This window comes from Madurella fahalii (genome assembly GCF_045866475.1).
Source record: "Madurella fahalii IFM 68171 DNA, scaffold_6, whole genome shotgun sequence".
Taxonomy (NCBI): Eukaryota; Fungi; Ascomycota; class Sordariomycetes; order Sordariales; genus Madurella; species Madurella fahalii.
In genome coordinates, this window is record NW_027263976.1 from 2,955,844 (window position 1) to 2,976,171 (window position 20,328).

The 20,328-nt window shown below is 56.8% G+C and overlaps 7 protein-coding genes across 7 annotated transcripts; 3 read left to right on the top strand and 4 right to left on the bottom strand.

Moving 5' to 3' along the window:
- Positions 1 to 2,779: 2,779 nt before the first annotated feature.
- On the top strand, positions 2,780 to 4,021 carry CAF17 (ccr4 associated factor; the record flags this gene model as incomplete). The annotated part of the gene is made up of 1 exon (XM_071066333.1): positions 2,780 to 4,021. The coding sequence occupies one exon, from the start codon at positions 2,780 to 2,782 to the stop codon at positions 4,019 to 4,021; it is 1,242 nt and encodes a 413-aa protein (XP_070922434.1).
- A 513-nt stretch (positions 4,022 to 4,534) lies between these two features.
- Positions 4,535 to 5,467, bottom strand: MFIFM68171_10915 (uncharacterized protein; the record flags this gene model as incomplete). The annotated part of the gene is made up of 1 exon (XM_071066334.1): positions 4,535 to 5,467. The coding sequence occupies one exon, from the start codon at positions 5,465 to 5,467 to the stop codon at positions 4,535 to 4,537; it is 933 nt and encodes a 310-aa protein (XP_070922435.1).
- Positions 5,468 to 6,151: 684 nt separating this feature from the next.
- MFIFM68171_10916 (uncharacterized protein) lies at positions 6,152 to 7,308 on the bottom strand (the record flags this gene model as incomplete). The annotated part of the gene is made up of 3 exons (XM_071066335.1): positions 6,152 to 6,287; positions 6,354 to 7,213; positions 7,267 to 7,308. 3 exons carry the CDS (start codon positions 7,306 to 7,308, stop codon positions 6,152 to 6,154), a joined length of 1,038 nt encoding a protein of 345 aa, XP_070922436.1.
- A 625-nt stretch (positions 7,309 to 7,933) lies between these two features.
- On the top strand, positions 7,934 to 9,115 carry MFIFM68171_10917 (uncharacterized protein; the record flags this gene model as incomplete). Its single annotated transcript, XM_071066336.1, has 1 exon — positions 7,934 to 9,115. The coding sequence occupies one exon, from the start codon at positions 7,934 to 7,936 to the stop codon at positions 9,113 to 9,115; it is 1,182 nt and encodes a 393-aa protein (XP_070922437.1).
- Positions 9,116 to 9,326: 211 nt separating this feature from the next.
- DBP8 (Putative RNA helicase) lies at positions 9,327 to 11,080 on the bottom strand (the record flags this gene model as incomplete). Its single annotated transcript, XM_071066337.1, has 2 exons — positions 9,327 to 10,386; positions 10,449 to 11,080. 2 exons carry the CDS (start codon positions 11,078 to 11,080, stop codon positions 9,327 to 9,329), a joined length of 1,692 nt encoding a protein of 563 aa, XP_070922438.1.
- Positions 11,081 to 13,439: 2,359 nt separating this feature from the next.
- MKK1 (Protein kinase C signaling pathway involved MAPKK protein) lies at positions 13,440 to 15,109 on the top strand (the record flags this gene model as incomplete). Its single annotated transcript, XM_071066338.1, has 3 exons — positions 13,440 to 14,162; positions 14,231 to 14,892; positions 14,953 to 15,109. 3 exons carry the CDS (start codon positions 13,440 to 13,442, stop codon positions 15,107 to 15,109), a joined length of 1,542 nt encoding a protein of 513 aa, XP_070922439.1.
- Positions 15,110 to 16,668: 1,559 nt separating this feature from the next.
- On the bottom strand, positions 16,669 to 19,712 carry PUS7 (multisubstrate pseudouridine synthase 7; the record flags this gene model as incomplete). Its single annotated transcript, XM_071066339.1, has 4 exons — positions 16,669 to 19,065; positions 19,123 to 19,386; positions 19,442 to 19,535; positions 19,594 to 19,712. 4 exons carry the CDS (start codon positions 19,710 to 19,712, stop codon positions 16,669 to 16,671), a joined length of 2,874 nt encoding a protein of 957 aa, XP_070922440.1.
- Positions 19,713 to 20,328: the final 616 nt, after the last annotated feature.

Below are 20,328 nucleotides of genomic sequence, written 5' to 3' on the forward strand. Positions count from 1 at the left end.
TAAGTCAGGCTTTTTGGGCGGCCCGCGAAGGGTTTCGGCGGGCGGCGGGCAGCGGGCGGCGGCCGGGGGGGGGGGAAGGTTTCCTGGCCTAGGACTTCGATCGAGGGCCTGTTTCAACTCTTTCAATTGCTACGCTCCACTGCTGCAAAACGGCGGCCAGATCAGGTTGGCCCGTTGTCGACTTGATGGATTGACCGCACGGCATGCTATTAGGTACTGTTGGGCTGCATGAAATCGCTTTGCTGGCAGTCAAGCACAGATTGCTGTCCTCACCGCAACCTAACACGATGACGGCGCAACTGCGTCTTCACTGTCATGCCTGCATGACGGTGCAGGGCGAAATGCTGAGGCCTAATTTCTCTGGCTGACTCGAGCGCCTTGGCAGAGGTCAACGCCTACCCGTTCTGGGCAATTTTGATGCAAGTGCGGATGCTGCCTGAGGGTGGCTGAGTTGTTGCTTCGGTTCTCATCCCAGACACCTGGAACCTCGTTTAGGTAATCCGCGGGTACCGCCGTCGTGGTCGGTTTGGGCAGGATGAGAGCCACACGTAATCGACTACCGGGGCTAAATTCGTGATCATCCTTCAAGGAAAAGTACCCTGGGTTGGTGATGTGCAAGGGCACGTTACGCCAACAAGCGACAGCCTCAGATCCCTCTGCGAATCATCCTCTTGACTGTTCCGAAACCCGACTGACCTAACTTCAGCCGACACCACGACCCATGCCCGAAATACCTTATTCAGAAACGGGTGGAAGTGGGCAGTGCTGGACACTAAAATCGAACCTCTTTCGAGGTGGTGTTAGATGTTTGCTGACACTGCTATGGGTGATGTTTGAACCAAGGCAATAGCCATTCGAAATTACAGCCCAAAGTTTATGACCGCATTGAGAAGGCTTGGTTTCTTCTTTTTTATTTATTTATTTATTTTTCCCTTGCAGAGTAAATCATGAGTCTCCCCACGTGGTACATTATTTTTCTTCGCTCAAAGGTCCAGCCTCGGCATGAGTGGGGAACTCGGCAGAGGTCCCGGAAAGAGGTGTGGAGGGCTCTCCATCAGCGGAACTCTGGGGCATCACCAGGCCTAAGATCGCCGGCCTCGAGTGAAACAGCGAGTTTGTCAGTTGATCCGCCCATTCTACGGCATCGCTCGTTGGGGTGCATTGGCGTGTCTTACATACCGTTTGTTGCTCTTGATAAGCGGGGAGGGGAAAACATGAAAGGTGACAGAAACAGGATGACCGGGCAGGTCGGCCTCTCCAACAAACTCATGTGCAAGGACGAAGCCCTGTTCAAGCATGTTGGCAATTTGACATGATATTCCAAAACACGTCGGAAGATCATCAGCCTCCCCCTCTAAGGAGGCGCGATAACGGCGCCTTGGCAAGAGAAAACGGTGCTACTCTGAGACCTCACTTCCTTACCGTCCATCTCATCGGCTACGATGCGAAAGGGTTTTTTACAATGCAGGGCCCTGAACAAAGGTCTCGGCATCGGGCAAGGGACCTGCGAAGTAAGAATGGGGTTGCGCTTGTGCGACGTCGAGATGCTTTGCCCGTTCTCCTCTCCAAATCACATCGTTCCGATCAGCGGATCCGTCCCGAGAACCGCAGGGACATGCTAAAAAGTCACTTCGGGTGACGGCAGTGTACGGTCTAGAATAACAAGTGAGAGGCGGGAAGGGCCAGACGTGAATATAACATCAAGGCGGTGAGTCTGACTTGCACAATGTCACAGGTTGCTTTGTTAGTATGTTGTGACGACGGGTTCTCTGATGCGATCACGGTATTGCAAGGCGATGATTGTGAGTTCCGTGCGGGATATCCATGCCGGCATCTGGTGATCTCGTGATGGTTGCCCAAGGCAACTTTGACTTTCGTTGCCTTGCGGGCCGTTGTAAACCGGGCTTGGGCTTGATGACCTCTCTACACCATCTGTCTGTGCCAATTCCGTCGGGTTTACTCATCGGCTACGGTCATGCGGATTGATTCGTGAGGCCAAACCCGGTTTCCGTTATTCCCGCCAGCTCTGGTGAGAACTGGCGGAATTTCGGCGTGAGTCAACTGACACAGCGACCCGAACCCCGCCGGATTGCGGAGGAGCTGCATGTGGCTTTGTGCTCCACCCGGACCATCCCGGAGTTAAGTGAGTGTGCAGGGAAATGATGACTTGACATGTCGGGATCACACTGTCACCCTGATGCTCATGCCCTCTCGAGGTTACACGCTTGGGAGATCAGAAGGCGGGAATTGCTATTCTGCTCGCTAGCTGGCCTGTCGGGTGATACAGGTTTCTTTGCCAGAGGTAGTGGTGGACGGATGGATTAGGAATCGACGTGTGGCCCATCAGAGTTTCGAATTTAGATGGTCACTGTTATGGATGTTTCCCGCGAGATTAACTTGAATAGAAACGGAGACAAGGCATCGGGGATTGTCGTTAGAGCCGACGCGTCTCCTTGCAGAAACCGATGGAGGTATCGCGTACATTAATGCCGAAGAGGAGGTTCGCGTGGGAAACGGACGCGGAGATTTGAAGATCTACCCGGGGGGCCACAAGGCTGACCGCACAGGCCACCTCGGCCTTGCGGAGTCCTGCTATGCCGATCGGCAAAATTATTGCTGCCGAGACGGACAGATTCGAATGGAAGACCCGACGTCCGGGCACATCCATCGACGTCACCGCGCGGAATGCCAGGTCCACGAGCTTCCGGCACGTGGCCCCAGTTTCTTGACAAACCCAAGCCAAGCCCTCACTCTAGTTGCGCATACCCACTGAATTGCGATGCAGCCGGCGAGGGTTCTTAGTTTCACCGGCGCCTTCACCTGCCAGGGATGCCGTGCCCGGCAGGGACTCGGAGCTCCGGGACCTCGGCATCAACGCCGCGCCTTCTCCCGCTCCGGGCCCCGCCATGCTGCTCCCCCGGGCCCTTCCCGCTCCGGCGTCGCCGCTCTGAGTTCGCGCAAGCTGATCTCGGTCTCCGGGCCGGACGCAGCAAAGTACCTACAAGGAGTCATCACAGCCAACATCCTTACCGGCAGCCCACAACAGCACGTGCGCACCGATCCGGGTTTCTACGCAGCCTTTTTGACTGCCCAAGGCCGCGTCCTTCACGACGTCTTCATCTACCCCGATGTCCGAAAGGACCCTACTAACAGCTTCCTCGTTGAAGTGGACGCGTCTGAGGCGGAGCGTCTGCAGAAGCACATCAAACGGTACAAGCTGCGCGCCAAGTTCGACGTGCGCGTGCTGGACGAAGACGAGGGGAGGGTATGGCATGCATGGAACGATGACGACGCCAATATGGTCCTACCCCCATCCGCCTCGGCCGATGCGAGCATTATCACCGTGTCTGACACCCGCGCCCCAGGGCTAGGCCGCCGCGTCATTACCCTCGGCAGCCCCGGCGGCAACCCCGCGCCGAACCTGGACCTTCCCCGGGTTGCTGAGGAAAGCTACCTCATCCGCCGCTACCTCTTTGGCGTCCCCGAGGGGCAGTCTGAAATACTCCGCGAACAGGCCCTGCCACACGAGAGCAACATTGATCTGATGGGCGGCGTCGACTTTCGCAAGGGGTGTTACGTGGGGCAGGAGCTGACCATCCGGACGGAGCATCGCGGAGTGGTACGGAAGCGGGTGCTGCCGTGCCTCGTATACCCGTCTTCTGATGGTAGCAAAGTCCCGGAGAAGTTGGAGTATCAACCCGCGGTAGACCAGAGTGTTGGCGTGACGGCTGACATGGTACCGGCCGAGGCAAGCATCGGGAGGGTTGGAAAGAAGGGTCGGAGCGCGGGCAAGTGGCTGAAGGGGGTGGGGAATCTGGGGCTCGCGTTGTGCAGGCTAGAGATAATGACTGATGTTGTGCTGCCGGGAGAGACGGGGGGAGTAGGGTTCAATGCCGAGGATGAGTTCATTGTGGAGTTGAAGGCGGAAGGCGAAGGCGGGGACGGACAAAATGCTAAGATCAAGGCGTTTGTGCCCGAGTGGTTGAGGGAAAGGTTGAGCAGCAAAGAGGGGCCTCATTGAGGGGGGTGTCCTATTGTACGCCGAGCTGCCCCCTGAGGATGTAAGCGGGCGTGCACTGTTTGTACAAACTGAATGCTTGTAATATACTAGTTAGAGCTCATGTGTTGATGCGATTGGCTTCTCGTTGTAGATCCACTTGTTGGCTAAGGAGCCTCGTCCGGTGCATGGGGGGAGCGATCTTGGTAGCGTTCGGGACCATGTCTCCGCTTCGCGTAGTTAGAGAATTCGCCTCGTCCGGCCGCCGCGAGCCACTCGTTGCTCCTCTTCCGGTTTAGAGTTCTCTTCTGGCGGTTCCGGTGCTGGTGCCTGGAGGCTTACGTCGGGACCCGGCGGCTCTCTCCGCTCCGGATCTCCTCCTTTAGATAAGGCGAAGTATGCCAGCTACAGTGTTGGCGGCGAGGGGGTCTATGATGGGGCAAATATGAGCCAGTGGGTATATTCTTATCTGTACTGGGCGCCTGAATTATCTAAGCGTTAGGGGTATCATAGGTCTATAATGCAACAATAACACAGTCAAGCTCCCGCAGTTTGCGCCTCCTGTCCTGCTTTCCTTCTCTTCTCCTCATCCTTCTTCGCCTGGGCAGCCCGCAGCCTCGCCAAGGTAGCGGCAAAGCTGCCCGTTAGCGGCGGGTTGTTAGCTGGCGGCGGGCTCGTGGAGCGCTTTTCTTCGTCAGCCTGTGGTACTGCCGCGGTAGGAGGTGGTGGAGGGTTATTTAGGTGTTCCCTTCCAGGCGACAGTGGCGCCAACGGCGTCCCATCTTTCTTCGCCTTCTTTTCTGCCTTGCGTTGCTCCTTCTCAGCCCTGCGCTGCTGCTTCTCCTTCAAACGCTTTTCGAGATCGGCGATGCGTTGATCGTAGTCGTCACCGGTAGACGCTGGCGCCTGCCCGTTGTTCGGGTCTGGTCTGGCCGCGCCCGGATCGCCTGTCGACGCCACAAATGGTCCGCCACCCGCGGCGCCCGCCTCCTTCTCTCTCGCCAACCTCTCGCGTACCTCGGCCTCTTCTCTCAGCCGTCTCATCTCCTCCAGCTTAGCCCTCCCCCTTGCAGCCATGGCAGCCCGCTCCATGTCAGGCATCTGCGTACTTTCCATTTTGGCGCGCTTGGCCTCTTCTTCCCTCCGCTCTAGGTCTTCGACCAGCTGCCGCCTCTTGAGCGACATTTGCTCCAGCTGCAACTTCTTCTGCAGGACGGCTCGCATGCCATTATCGTAGGCCTCGCGAGCTTCTGGTGTAAGGAGCACATCGCGGGCGCGCTCAAGACGCTCGTAGAGCTCTGGATCGTAAGCGTCACCGGCCTTGTCGGGGTGGGCCGTGAGAGCCTTGCGCCGAAATGCTCTGCGTATGTCAGCTTCGGACGCGGTGGCGTCGGTCGCCAAGAGAGCGAATAGATCATCACCGTGACTGGCGGCATCGCGCGCGTAGTTGACTAGGTCTTGTTCGGCCATTCTTGCCGCTTCGTGGTGTTGATGGAGGTTGAAAGAGAAGTGCGGGAAGTGGGTTGGCCATTGGTGGTATGATCTGCCTGGCCCCACTTTTCCACACCATAGTAGACCCTCGCAAAAGTTTTACCCCATCTAGTGTCATTCAAGTCGAACCGCATTCGATGGCGGACTTAATTAAGCGAAGCACTGACCTAATAAGTTCGGGGGATGCTCGTCAACTGACCGCGTCGCAAGCTCCGGTAGTCTTAGGTGGGGGGTTGGACTGGGCAATGGGCGATTCAAAGTACCTTCAACATCAACCAAGGCTTAAAGTTCTGCATACTGTAGTCGATGTACCTCGGCCAGATGGATTGTTAGAGGTGGTGGTCGAGAGCCCAAAATCTGCGGCGGAAATTTTGGCTGTACTAACAGCCTGAATTGCGAGTGACATTGACGGAGCCCGGTTAGGGAGTAGAAGCAGCTCTCAGCCTGATTCACCAGCAGCCGCTACTGCTACTGATATTCAAGTTCTGGGAACCGGAGCTTTACCGGCCGCACCGCCGACTGTAATCTCTGCGGAACTGGCATAATAACCTGCCAATGGTCGACTAGTATCACTACGCGAACCGGACACTGTTGACATGACCAACCGAAAACAAGGCAGCAAAACAACAGAGCTTGAGCAAAAAGAACCGGCAACCATAATCATCAGTAGTAAGTAGCCCTTATTCTCTGCAGGAGATACTCCCCACTGTTGATGCCTTCGTACTTCTTGTCTGCCTCCGTGGCATAGGTCCCAGGGAGAGCCTCAATGAAACTCTTGAAGTTGGGGTTGCAAAAGTACCTGGCATCGTGTCAGTCCGGACGATTTGGCGAACAAGACCTCCCTCAGCAACCGAAGGACACTCACGCAACGCTGTATCTCGGCGGATGCATATCCCCCTCATCATCCCCCTCCTTACTCGGCGGCTCGACAACCCTGTGCACCGTACTCTTGATGGTATCATTGCTCCATCTCGCCAGCAAATCCGCCGCATTCACCACGCAAGTGTCCTCAATAGGCGTGGCATCTACGAAATGCCCATTCGGACTCTTGACCTGCAGCCCGCCCCTCTCGTCCTGAAACAGTAGCGTGATGGACCCGTAGTCGGAATGCTCTCCAGCACGAACCTGGTCGGGGTTGACCTGGAACACGCTCTTCTTCACAGCCGGGTAGTGCAACAGCCGCAGGGTATTGTCGCCGTCGTCGACAAACGAGTCAAAGAAGTCGTGCGGCAGCGACATGCCCACGGCGATGGCGCGCATCACCTCCGCGTTGAGGGCGTTGCACTGGTGGAAGAAGTCCACCAGGGTCTCGCGGAAGCCGGCAAGCCCGAGCGCCTCGGCTTCGGTACTGGTTTCTGCGGGCCAGTGGTTGGGATGGGCCGGGTCGTTGTCGGGCCCCATCTCGAACGACTCTTTCATATCCGGGATTAAGAGGCGTAGGGCGTCGACGTCCTTGGCGTCGGTCAGGAGGCTGACTTTCTCGCGGCCTGGAGCCGAGTAGCCGCGGTTGGCTTCAGGGGTGGTCCAGGCGAGTGAGCTCTTGGTTGCGGTTGGCAGTTTGAAGAACTTGGACGAAAGGTCGAAGATACGGGCGCGGGTAGATGCGGTGATGGGGATGTTCTTGAGGTAGATGAAGCCGGCCGTTTGGAAGCCCGTGAGGATAGCCTTGGCTGTCTCGAGCCTCTCAACTTCACCGCCGTGGATGAATTTGGAAAAATCGATGAGCTGTGGGTGTTAGGCATCGGTTAATGGGTCTTCAGACGAGGGAGTGCTGGTACCGGGATGACAAGCCCGTCGCCCTGCACGGCTGCCTTTTCCATGATTGAAGTCGTAGTTGTCTGCGCTTCTCAGGGTAGATGTCACCTTGTTCCGGCTGATGCCCAGTGGACCGGCTCGGCGATGGGAGGGATACGGACGTCTCTTTGTTTCTCAGTGAGGCTTTGAATGCGTTGTCAGGCCTACTGCACTTGCGCACTTCGATGGCTCACACTGTGCTACCTACCGGAACTCTCCTGAACCTCTCCCAAGGACCTCAACGGCAGACAAGGCCAAGTTATATCCGTCAAGCGTAGAGCATCATGGGTGAACTGCCGGCCTTGGGGACGATCGACAGCGAATCCTTCGGGATCAGAAGCAGGACAACTGCTCTCGCTTCCTATGATGTTCGTTCCCCGTCGTGATATCGAGACCCACCCGGCTGTTGGACATGGATAAGCGCTCCACTATGCCGATCACTGGAGGCGGGGTTGGGGTCCCGTCCGCAGCGGCAAGTGGGGAGTCGCGGAGTCTGTCCGGCTTGGCGGCGAGGCTCCAACACTCGGACCGTCCTACCCGTGCAAGCTCCGTTGAGCGATACCATGCTTGATAACTTGCTTGACACTTTTAGGGGTCCTTCAGCCTTCCCAATTCGAACAGAGCCAGAAAACAACACGGGCCGGTTCTAAAATGACGCAACCAGAAGACACTGTTACCAAACGCAAGGTGCCCGTGGTCGACATCCACACGCACATGTACCCCTCCGAGTACATCTCGATTCTGACCTCGCGCACCTCAATCCCCCTTGTCCGGAATTTTCCAAACTCCCCAGATCCGCGCTTGATCCTCCTCGAAGCTGAAGTACCCTCCCTCGAGAAGGCCGCCCGCGATGGCTCCTCTTCCGTCACCCCCGGCCGGCCCCTAACCAAGAACTTCACCTCCCTCCCCCAAAAGCTCGCCTTTATGGACACGCACAATATCTCCATCTCGGTCCTCTCCCTCGCCAACCCCTGGCTCGACTTCCTCTCGCCCACCGAAGCATCGCCCATCGCGACGTCGATCAACACGTCCTTCGAATCCATGTGCGCCTCCCACCCGGGCCGTCTCTACTTCTTCGCCTCCCTCCCCCTAACCGCGCCGCTAGCCGCCATCCTCTCCTTCGTCACAACCTCCCTGCCCAAGTTTGCTCACTGCCGCGGCATCATCCTGGGCACCTCGGGGCTCGGTTCCGGACTCGACGACCCGAACATGCTTCCCATCTTCACCGCCCTGGCCGAGTCCAACCTGCCCGTGTTTCTGCACCCGCACTACGGCCTCCCCAACTCCGTCTTCGGCTCCCGCGCCGAGGACGACTATGGCCACGTGCTGCCGCTGGCGCTGGGCTTCCCCATGGAGACGACCATCGCCGTGGCGAGGATGTACCTCGCCGGGGTGTTTGACGCCGTCCCCAAGCTGAAAATGATTCTGGCGCACTCGGGAGGCACGCTGCCGTTCCTGGCGGGGAGGATTGAGAGTTGCGTGTTGCACGACCAAAAGTTTGCCGCGGCCGTCAAGGAGGGGAAGCGGAGGACGGTGTGGGATGTGCTGAGGGAGCAGGTTTATCTGGACGCTGTGATTTACTCGGAGGTGGGGCTGAGGGCGGCGGTCGAAGCGAGTGGCGGAGGTAAAGAAGGCGCGGCGAGGTTGATGTTTGGAACGGACCATCCTTTCTTCCCGCCCGTGGGAGGCGAGAAGGGGGTTGAGGACGGGGAGTGGGAAAGTGTGAGGTTGAATGCTCGGGCGGTGAACAGGGCCTTTGGCGAGGGGAGCGACGAGGCCGAGATGGTGATGGGGGGTAATGCGGTGAAGGTGTTGGGGCTGTATGGGAAATAGACGGGCCGTTTCCGAAGACTACATCACTGCAGTTTTAACATTGAGGGAAGCTCGAGCCTTGGCATGATTATGACATCCCATTGATTATGAAAGATTGGCTGGATGGTCAGCTGGTCTGCTGGTTATCCGTCTATCGGAATGCGCCTTTGTGACTCGGTCTACAAGATCGCTAGTAACTCACCAACCAACCAGCCGCCGAACAGCCAACACATCATATCCGAAGCTTCTGTTTCCCCCTCTTCCTCTTCCCGCCCACCTCTCTCTGCTCCTCTACTTCCAGCAACGCTTCTCGCTTCTTCTCACCAACCAGCTTCAACGCGTCTCGCACGACGCGCGACTCCAGGTTGACGCCCTCCTCCTCCCACGCCTCCAGCTGTCTGCCTACGCGCTGCTCGATAGCCAGCACAAGGTCGACATCTCGCTGACCCACAAACGTCACAGCATCGCCCTTCCGCCCGGCACGAGCCGTACGACCGACCCGGTGGATGTAGTCGTCTGGGTCGCGGGGGATGTCATAGTTGATAACCAAACTGACTTCGGGGATATCAAGACCCCTGGCGGCAACGTCGGTGGCCACCAGTATCCGCGCGGCCGAGGCGCGGAAGCGGCCCAGGTTGTCTATCCTCTGTCGCTGCGGGAGCTTGGAATGCAGCGCCGTCACGCGGTGCTCGAGCAGCCGGAGCAGGTGGTGCAGGAAGTCGGCAGTCGACGTCCGGTTGCAAAAGATGATGATCGACTTGTCCACGTTGGCCGGCGTGAGCAGGAACATGTGCAGGTAGTGCTCACGGTGCGTGACGGGCACCTGGAGGTGCATCTGGTTCAGCGTCGTCGGGATGGCCAGCTTCTCCGTGTCGACCTCACAGACAAAGACCGGATCCCGCCCGGGCTGCCGGGGCATGCTCTTCAGTGCCATGACCTCGGGGGTGATGGTAGCCGTGAACAGGAGTGTCTGTCGCTCGGCCGGGGGAGGCAGCGCGCCAAGGCATTCCTCCACATCCGGGAGCATACTCCCGGGCCCATTGGCCGCTAGCAGCCTGTCGGCTTCGTCGAGGACAACAAAGCGAACGCGCCTGAGTCCGCATATCGTGTCTTCGCCTGATGTGCGGATGTGGTCGGCCAAGCGGCCGGGGGTGGCAATGACAATGTGCGGTCTTTGGGCCAGGGCGATGGCCTGTGGCCGCATGTCTGAGCCTCCCGTCACGAGGATGGCCTTGAGAGAGTGTGGCGAGGAGATGGCTTTGACCTGTTCATATATCTGAAGAGCAAGTTCTCTGCGGTCTCGGTCAGCACGTGGCAAGCTTGGGCGGGCCAGTGGCCCCGGGGAGGCACTCACCGCGTCGGGGTCAGGATGACTCCGAAGATGGCAGACGGGTTCTCGGCCCATTTTTGAAGAATGGGAACGGCAAAGGCCACCGTCTTACCCGAACCGGTCCTGCTCCCGCCGATGCAGTCTCTTCCCTGGAGCAGCATGGGTATGCTCTCCCTCTGAATGGCCGTGGGCCGCTTGATGGCCATATTGGCCAGTGATTGCACTAGCCACGGCCGCACGCCGAGCGAGTCGAACGTGGTGTTGGCATCCGTTGGGGCCGTGACCCGTGGCGTGGGCTCACGCTCGAGGTCGAGGGGCCTGGCAGCCGCGACCTCATCTTCAGCCTGAGGTTTGCTGCGCCTTATGCGCGACGGCACATTGAATGTAGACTTGATGACCTTGGGCGCGGCATCAACGTCATCATCATCATCATCACCATCATCATCAGCAGGCCTATGCGCCGGAGACGTGCGACGCCGTTTCCTGGGGCTGGCGCTGTCTAGGGAGTCTGAGTCCGGACCTGAATCTGAATCTGATGGGGCATCCTGACTTTCGGTTGTTGGTGAAACTGCATCCAAGTCTGAGTCTGAGCTCTCGCTGACCTGGTTTACCAGCTCACCCCTGAATCTGCCCTTCGCGGGCGCGATTGATGGCATGGTTGGCTTAGATATCTGCACAAGTCTCTATCCTCGTACCATGCGGCACATGCAGATGCAATTCTGTGAGAGCCCTGTCGGGTTGCTGAGAAGGCCCTTTGAGAGTCGATTCATGGCCGTTTTTGCTGCCATCAAAAATTTTGGTTGGAAGATCAAGCGTGAAAAAGTGGGTCACCTGGCATGGATTGTGTGTGTGTGTGTGTGTGTGTGTGTGTGTGTGTGTGAGTGAGTGGAACGAGGCTTCGGTTCGGGAACCGGGATCCACCAAAATTCAAAACGAGCCGCCACCACGGATCACGGCGCTTAGAGGCAGGCGATGCACCAGCCGGGCGCTTGGGAAAAGCCACTTTCTACACAAGTAAAGCACCTGGGAGTCTGCTGATCTCCACCCAGCTTCGTGCACTGTGCCACGCTCAGGGCTCAAGCTCGAGTCGCTGGTTGACGTCCCCGCCACCAAGCGCTTCTCAGCAGAACCAGTCAAGCACGAGACTTGCGTTGTTGTTATGAGTCTCTGCCTTTGGTGGTGGCTCGTCGTAGCTCTCATGCAGCCAGGCCGGACACCTACATCTCGGCCAATGCGATGCAACATGGTTCCTCACCCTGCAGACAAGGCTTGTCGTTGACATCCTACCAGAACACGGTAGTGCACACCACTGGCTCAGCAGCAACGCCACGATGCGCCGCTCAATCGGTGCCCCTCTGCTACTGCTCCTGGAGATTACGGCGGACCCCACATTCCCCCCCAAACCAACCGCAATTCCACGCCCTCAAGTGCCCGATACAGCACATTCGCATCAGTTCCATCTAGGCGACGATATTTCCTATCGATGAGGGAATCAGATTGTAAGGCCATCAAGGGAATATCAAAGCTTCCCCGCATCATATACTCCCGCTCACGCTCCCGCTCACGTCAGCCCAGTGACATGTTATAGCAAGGATGGGGTATCACAGAGTCCCTCATCGTTGGTTGAGATGCGCGATCTACGACACATAGTGCGGAGCCAGGCTTTTGCACGGTATGAGGGTAGTTACATTTTCATCAAGACTGCCGTTTCTGCAGGGCGGCGCCGGCCAACCCAGCACTTGTTTGTTGAGGTGATTCCCTCTACGGCGGCTTCCAATCCCTTGCAGCTGCAGCAAAGCTCGGATCCAAGGACCCTCGAATCCTTTTAAAAATGTTCGTGGGCAGCTGGTCCTCGTGTTGCTTCTTGATTTGCCTCGGGCCTCTCATGTTGGTTTGACCGTGCCCGGGTTCCAAGAGTGCCCGAGCGAGTCCTTTTTGTCGCAGCAGCCGCCCGGCCTCAGCTGCCTCATCGCCCGCTCCTTGCCCACTCCAGTCCCTGATCAGACAACTCGCTCCATTTTGCTCCCAATCGAGCTCCCCCGTTCAGGTGAAAGCCCATCATTTGCGCCGTCTGGGCTGTCCGGGTCCACCAACCCGACTCATCGGAAGGCCTGTGTTCTTATCCGCGCCCCGCCTTTCAGGGCCAAGGCCCCCTGATCCCGTCCCATCACATTGGCCGGACCGGAGCAATCGCTCGAGTGTGGAACCAGGCGCCCCCTGGAACCGGCGCCTGGCCACTGGAGGGGTGGCTTTGATTCAAAGGACCATCCTCCCGCTCCCAACCGTCGACGATTGAGCCGGACCAAGGAGGCAAATAACGTCCCTGATCTCGACTCTGATCTCACTCAGTTCCCGTCCCGCGAGGCCTTAGCAGCAACAGCTCCCATCACTCCTTCGCGCCCGTTACATCCATCAGGCCACTGCCCGTCCTCACATCATCCATCGCTCTTTACAGGTACTGTACTACAGCACACTCAGTTGCTGCTGCATCCAGTTCGACGACCCCCATCCATCGGGTTCGGGCTTCGCTGGTCAGCTTGTCGCTTCGGGCCTATTATCCCAGCCAAGCTTGGATATCCCACTGCATCCCGCCCTGTTTGTCTGCGGACCGGACTAGGTAGTTTGCCGTATCCAGTCGCTGGTGGACAGCGAAGGAGCCTGGCCCGCAACCCACGCACCACCAGGCCCCAATGGCCACCTCGGAGAACCAAAGCGGCGAGGTCGCTGCATCCATGGTATGAGACTTTTTCCTCTTGAACTTCACACCGATTCCACGCATTTCTCGCGTCTGCAGGTCCCCAGTTGTAACTCTCGGTTTCTCTGCACGCCTCGTGCTCTCGTGATTGCCTTCGTCGGTTCTGCCCTGCTCTTTGTCCCTGGAGCTCCCCGTCAGGCGACGAGTGGATACCGTCTGAAGGATCGCACCCCAAGGGGGGTCTAGCGGGGAAAAGCATCATCAAAACCTGGCTTGTCTTCTCTTGGGGCATGTCGCTGACCGTTGCGTGTTGGAATACAATGAAGCCGTCAAACCCCGCACTCGAACTCCCACAACAATCACCATCGCCGGTTCCCGCAATGTCGCCGGCCCCCGCCCCGCTTCTCCGTCCAGCCATCCCCGGCTCTCGCCCCGGCGGCCGCGCCCCACGTCTCGGTCTCGCCATCCCTCCGTCTCCCAACGTCAAGCCGGTCGGGAATGCGGGGGCGCCTCCTAGTCGTCCGGCCCTGCCCACCCTTCACCTTGCTACCCCTATGGGAAGCACCGTAGCACCGCAAGAACAACCGATCAAGGCGTTGAGCCAGCAGAGCGCTAGTGGTGGCAGCGAAAGTAGCGCCGCCCACAGCAGAAGCGGCAGCTTCGGGCCGCTTGACGGCCGCGCCAGCAACCCAACCAGCGCCGGCTCCCAATTTAGCGCTCTTTCCTTTGCCAGCCAATATGGCATCGGGTCAACAAGACAGACGGGTACCTCGGATCCCGTTTCGGCCGTCGGGTCGCTGTATTCGAATGCGAGCGAAGGTGTTGGGATGGAGCGTGAGGGCAGTTTACACGGTTTGGAAAGCTTTGATAAGCTCAGTCTGGAGAAGGCGAGGGCATCGGACGTGGAAGACCTGGATGATGAGGGCTGGCGGATCGTGGCCATGGAGAAAAGGATCATCGAGCTCGGGAGCCTGGGCGAGGGTGCTGGAGGTGCCGTGACAAAATGCAAACTGAAGGGCGGCAACACTGTGTTTGCCCTTAAGGTGCGTGGACGCAGCTACCCGAACCTCTCCCCGTCGACAAGAAAGTGTTTTTACTGACATCGATCCAGGTAATCACGACAAATCCCGACCCCCACGTCAAAAGACAGATTTTCCGCGAGCTGGGCTTCAACAAGGGGTGTGCCTCAGAACACATCTGCCGGTATTACGGTGCTTTCCCCGACCCCTCAACAGCGACCATCTCGATCGCCATGGAGTTCTGCGAGGGCGGGTCACTGGACAGCATCTACAAGGAAGTCAAGCGTCTTGGCGGACGGACGGGCGAGAAAGTCTTGGGCAAGATTGCCGAGGGCGTTCTTCGCGGTCTGACGTACCTGCACAGCAAGAAGATTATCCACCGCGACATCAAGCCCAGTAATATCCTTCTTTGCCGCAACGGCGAGGTGAAGCTCTGCGACTTTGGCGTATCTGGCGAGTTCGGCACCAAGGGCGACGCCAACACCTTCATCGGTACCAGCTATTACATGGCACCGGAACGCATTACCGGCCAGTCTTACACCATCACATCTGACGTATGGTCTACCGGCGTCACATTGCTCGAAGTTGCCCAACACCGCTTCCCCTTCCCCGCCGATGGAACAGAGATGCAGCCTCGGGCTGGTCTCATCGACCTTCTAACCTACATTGTCCGGCAGCCCATCCCTACGCTCAAGGATGAACCCGACGCCAACATTTTCTGGACCGACTCGTTCAAGTACTTTATCGAGTGCTGGTATGTGTTCCCAACTGTCCTCGTTTCTTCTTCTTCATCATCAGGCTAACTTCGCATCAGTCTCGAGAAAGACCCCAGCCGCCGGGCCAGCCCCTGGCGCATGCTAGAGCACCCATGGATGGTGGAAATGCGCTCCAAACGTGTCAATATGGCTCGCTATCTGTCGCAGGTTTGGGGCTGGGACGAGCAGGCGCCCCAGGCCCAGGGTTCAACTTAGAAGGCATAGAATCCCAGATGTGGCCTAGTTGAGCGTGAGCTGAACGGAAGACAACGGGGAGATGACGGCAACCCGCCACTGATCGGCACGACCGCCACAATGGGAAAAGTGACAGCAATGGGTGACGTAGGATGGGAGACGGCACCCTAGGAGATGTCACCGTCATCGCTTCGTTGGTTCGTCGTACTAGAACGATTTGCACCTTTTACACCGCAGCCAACATCAATAGACAATACGGGCACATCTCCATTATCATCATTATCGACTACATCGACATCAACACCTGTATCGGCACCACTGTCACTGGCGAGAAGTTGGAAACTGAAGACACCTTTTAGCGTAAGAATCCCTCTTGTGCGGAGGTGCAGGGAGAAGTGGGAAGCTATTATCCTGAAGCTTGGGCGGGGACGGCAGATGGAAGCAAGGTTTGAATGACTGCAGTTCTGTATCAGTTTAAAGTCAGATACCGCGAGACTGGACTTATGGGGCGCGGGCGGGAACCAGAAAGGGGTCTGGATAGCGGTTATTTTTGCTGGATGGTCTTTTGGGCGGGGGGGTATGGGAGAATTTGGGAGGGTAGGCAGGCTCTGTGTGGAACCCTTGGTGTGTGTGGCAGCGGACTCAATCATACTGCTCAGATCATATATAATACTTCTTGGTTTGAAGTCTACGGTCCACATGGAGGCAGGACCTATTGAAGAAGCAAGATTGGGTTTCGAAGAGCAACTGAAGTTTCGATTCCGTACACCGTGACTGGAATATCCAGGAGGTTCGAACTTCGTGCGAGGTACTAGTATGAGTGCCAATAACAGTTGCATGGACCGAACCGAACAACAAACATTACGCTGCACCAGGAATGCCATCAAAGGATCAATTACTTAGGCCCGGCCTAAAACATAATTTCGTACATAACCTATCTACCGTCCGCAAAGGGGTATCTCAAGTGTCCGTCATGGTATCATCCCGTTCCCTCCCCTCTACAATCAACGCCAAAAGAGCAATTCACGATGAGAAGACCAGATACCGGGTTGACACCCAACTTCCAGATGATGCCATGTCCCATGCATATGTGCGAGCCACCAATTTAATGGCAGCCACTTGCAAAGCAGATCCCTTTTCTCCGCTTGCCACGTCGGTACATACATACAAGCTCCCAGATAAAAAGTAGCCCCGAGATGGGGCAATCCGCGCAGCGTCCACCGGCGCCTCATGCATACAGCAACATTCTCCAAAGAGTAAGTTGCCATCAGCGGAGCACAATCGCAGAATGAATGAAAAGAACAAAAGAAGAGGAAAGACGCTGAAATGCGTAGCCAGCGAGCCCAGATAGCGCTCGGTTCAGAGTAGTGACGAGGTAGCCGTTTCAGAGCAGTAATATGCTCGGCCGGACGAAATAAGGTCAACAAGAGGTGCCAGATGCAATCAATGGAGATCCAGAACCGAAAGGACAGATTGTACTGCTTGAGATGAGAAGGATTGGTTGAGACAACATCCTGCTGTGTCCATGGCCTTTGGTGATACATCCGAGGCCATCAGCAATAAATGCGAGCCAAGACACACTACTCGACTGTCGTGCCCATGAGCTCACGGAGCACGATAGTCGCATAGTTGCTAGCCTTCAACTGGAATTTGAGGATCACGGCAATCTTGCGCGCGTTCGGATCGATGGCTTCCTCATCAATGGTACTGCCCACCGACGAGATCGGATTGGGCGATGCGGACCGGAATTCGGGCAGCACGATGTTGTTGACCAATCTGGCTTCGCTCGAAGCATTCTTGCCATTGACGTGCTCCGTGTCCTTGACAACGTTGTTGGCCCGGCCATTGGCGGTGTACATGGACGAGGCCGTGAGGTGCGGCAGGTGCGTGCCGTACAAACCGTGTAAATCGAATGATTCCGGCTTGTGCTCCTGGTAAAGAGACCCATGGACAGGTTGCTGGCTCTGTGAAGCGGCACCGCCATCCGCGGTCGCTTGCGTGTTGGCTTCCACGGAAAGCACAGAGGTAAGAGCGGTAAAACTTGGCATTTTCCCAATGGACGCATAGTAAGTATCAGACACGCCGCGGACACCAGAAGTAGGAATGGCGCCCTCGGGGATGGAGATCATGGGGATCAGATCGGAATCCGTGACCATGCGGGGAGATGTGTCCTGCGTGTTGCCGGCGAGAGATGCACCGCCGCCGACATGGGGGGACGTGGTCTTGGCATCTGCCATGACAAGGTCGGGCTTGTCGCTGTGCAAAGTTGGCGTGGTAGGAGAAGCCTGTCCATGAGACAGCTCATTGCCCGGCTGGTCTCTGATGTGCTGATGGTGACGCGCGAGCTTAACGCGCTTGGCACTGCCATCGATTCCAGTCTGGACCCAGGTCTCGTTGGTGACGGCGACGCTCTCCGAAGGCGGCTCTTCGTCGGCCCTGCGGCGGCGTTCAGCAGCCATCGCCTCATCGTATGCCGCGGCATTCTTGGCAAAATGAGTCCAGCGGCCGACAGACGACTTGTTTGCTTCCTTCGCTGCGGCCTTCTTATGATTGGCAAAGTCGAGATCGGTAGGATACATCTGCTCGAGATCATCGCAGTACGCGCGGATGGCATATTGGGGCTCGCCGATGAAACGTCCAATGAGAGGACGATAGTTGCCGCTCAAGCTGAACTCGCGCTGCTTGCGGCGCATCTCGTAAGGATTCAGGCCGCCGTTCTCCTCCTTGCCCATGAACTCGACGTAATACTCGCCGATGTCGTTGCGAGGGTACATGACATCATAACCGGGAGTGGGCAAGACAATGTCAAAGATGGTATACTGTCCGCTGGCGACATCTTCAGCTGTCAAAGCGCGCGCCTGAGCATAGACGTTGTCGTCATCGTAGTCGTCGTAGGCGTTGAACTCGCCATCGGGGGCCTCATGTCGACGGCCACTGGAGATCAACACAAGGTCACCTTCGATGACCTTGTCTCCATACTTGGACCAACGACGACTGGCAACGAAGTTCCAGATGTACGACTGGTAGGCGTGAATGTACATCATGCGCATACCCCGGGTGATGCTCAGAATGGCTCCAGTAAAGTCCTTCGGGCTCTTGCCAAGGTGGCGGATGATGGCAGCCTCGGAGCTGAAGCGCTTGGGAAGGTGCTCGAGAGCCTTGTCCGCATTCTTGCTTGTCTTCCATGTAGTAATGGCACGGGCGCGATTGTAGTCGTCACGGTTGCTTTGAAGGTCTTTTCCGGGACCATAGGTCTGGGGTGTATTGTTGAAAACCTCCTGGATGAGATGGTCGTCGATGTGCAAGATATCGTCAATGAAGCCTTCGAGGTCATCCTTCAAGATCTTCATGCCGAGCAAATGGGTGCCAATGGAGTAGGTCCCGAAGCGCTGGAGGCCGAAGTAGTTGATGTAGCCATGGTGCTTGAGATAGGCGAGGCCGCACTCGACGGACTGCTGAATCATCTTCATGCGCTGTGCGACAGAGCAGTCGTTGCCGCCGAGGGGGTAGCAGTTCTTGAGCGTTATGACGAATTCGTTTCCACCATGCTGCCCGAGTTGGAGTGGAGTCTTGGAGTACTCAAAGTCTCCGACCTTGACGCTGGGAATACGCGAATTCAGCCAGATCAGATTGGAAGCCTTTTGGCGGAGGACACTGATGCGCTGGACAGTGCCGGCACGGCGATCCTTGGTACCGGCAAAGCCGAAGTTGGAAGCCTTGATCTTGAGAAGGCGTGCAATCGTGTTGATTGCATCCATGGTGTCTTTGTTCTCCTTGTACAAAGTGAAGTGAAGGTATTCACCACCGAGCTGCGAGAAGCTCAGGGCTTGGTCACGAGAGCGGTTATTGTCACGTCGAGATCCATGGCTCTGGCCAGCAACCCGACGATTGACGGCCCACTGTTGGGCAGTCGCGGTGATGATGCCATTCGTGTCAGCACCCGTCTCAATGCGGGAATTGAAGATGCGGCGGATTTCCTACGACACGTCAACAGAGCTCTATTATACGGTCGCGAAGGGGGCGGGGTGACGAACCTGGTGGACCTTGGCCCGCTCCCCGCGATCAGTAATGGCGTCAAAAACAACGCTGCGGTCTTCAGGGGCAAGTGCCACTTTGGCTTGGACCCTCTCATCGAAGTCGATCAGCTTCTGGGCAAGAGTCTCGCCGATCAAACCTGTGAGGATCTTGCGATCGTCTTCAGAGATTGGGTGGACTTGTGGCTTGTTGTCTGGTTTGGAATCTGTGTTGTTGTCCTGTTTGCGAGAATGGCCAGTGTTGACATTGCGATCGCTGTGATTCTGTTAAATAGTTCAGTTAGAGCGACCCATTTGTGACAGAAGAATGTGTACGAACCTGCACCTGGGCATCGGGTTTGTCTTCTTCATAGTCCCAGAGATGGAGAACAGTGCCGTCCTTCAAAATCTCATTCACGAGGAAGTCGGTGTAACTGGCGCGAATTAGCGGCTATCTTAGCATGGCGGGGCGCAGATCGCAGAAAGACTTACCGCTTACGGATATCGCCAGACCAGGCAAAGTTGATTGCAGCAGAACGCTGGGTAATACCAAGACTCTTCTCAGTTTCAGCGCGTACCGAGGGCACATGAGTGCCAGGACGCTGAGACATGTTGGGCGAAGCGAGCGAAAGCGGCCGCGGGTCGCGAATGGGCTGCGATCAACCCTGGACAATACCGAATGTGGCAATTGCCTTTTTTTTTTTTTTTTTCTTTTGTACAGTGACCTGGGGTTCAAGGTCAGATCTGTGAGGTGTTTAGGACGGGGAGGAGGGAAAATGAAAGAAGGACGGCGTGTGGAAGTCGCAATGTAAAAGTAAGTGTGATGTGTTTGGAGAGGAAATGTAGGGCGAGTGGATGCCTTTTGTAGACCGTACCGTGCTGCACCTGCAGGTGAAGTTGGGGTCAGTCAACAGCAACGGCCACACAGGAATCGGGAAAAGGCAAGAGACACATAGAAAGTGGTCTCGGTCTGAAAGGTTGTATGGAATGAAAAAGAAAAGTGGCCTACCTTGAATTTTTATTTTATGTTTATTTTTTTATTTTTATTTTTTCCCAGACCGAAAAGTGTGCTGCCAATGCTCTATCATTCGCAGCCGCAGAACTTCACTTTAAGATCGGGCTGGGTGAAGTTGCGAAAAAAGTCGGTAGCTGTGGTGGAAATGGTGGGTCTCCTGTAGGTTTATCACGGCAGAATCGCGGGGTAAGTGGGGCGGGTTGGAGAGTGGA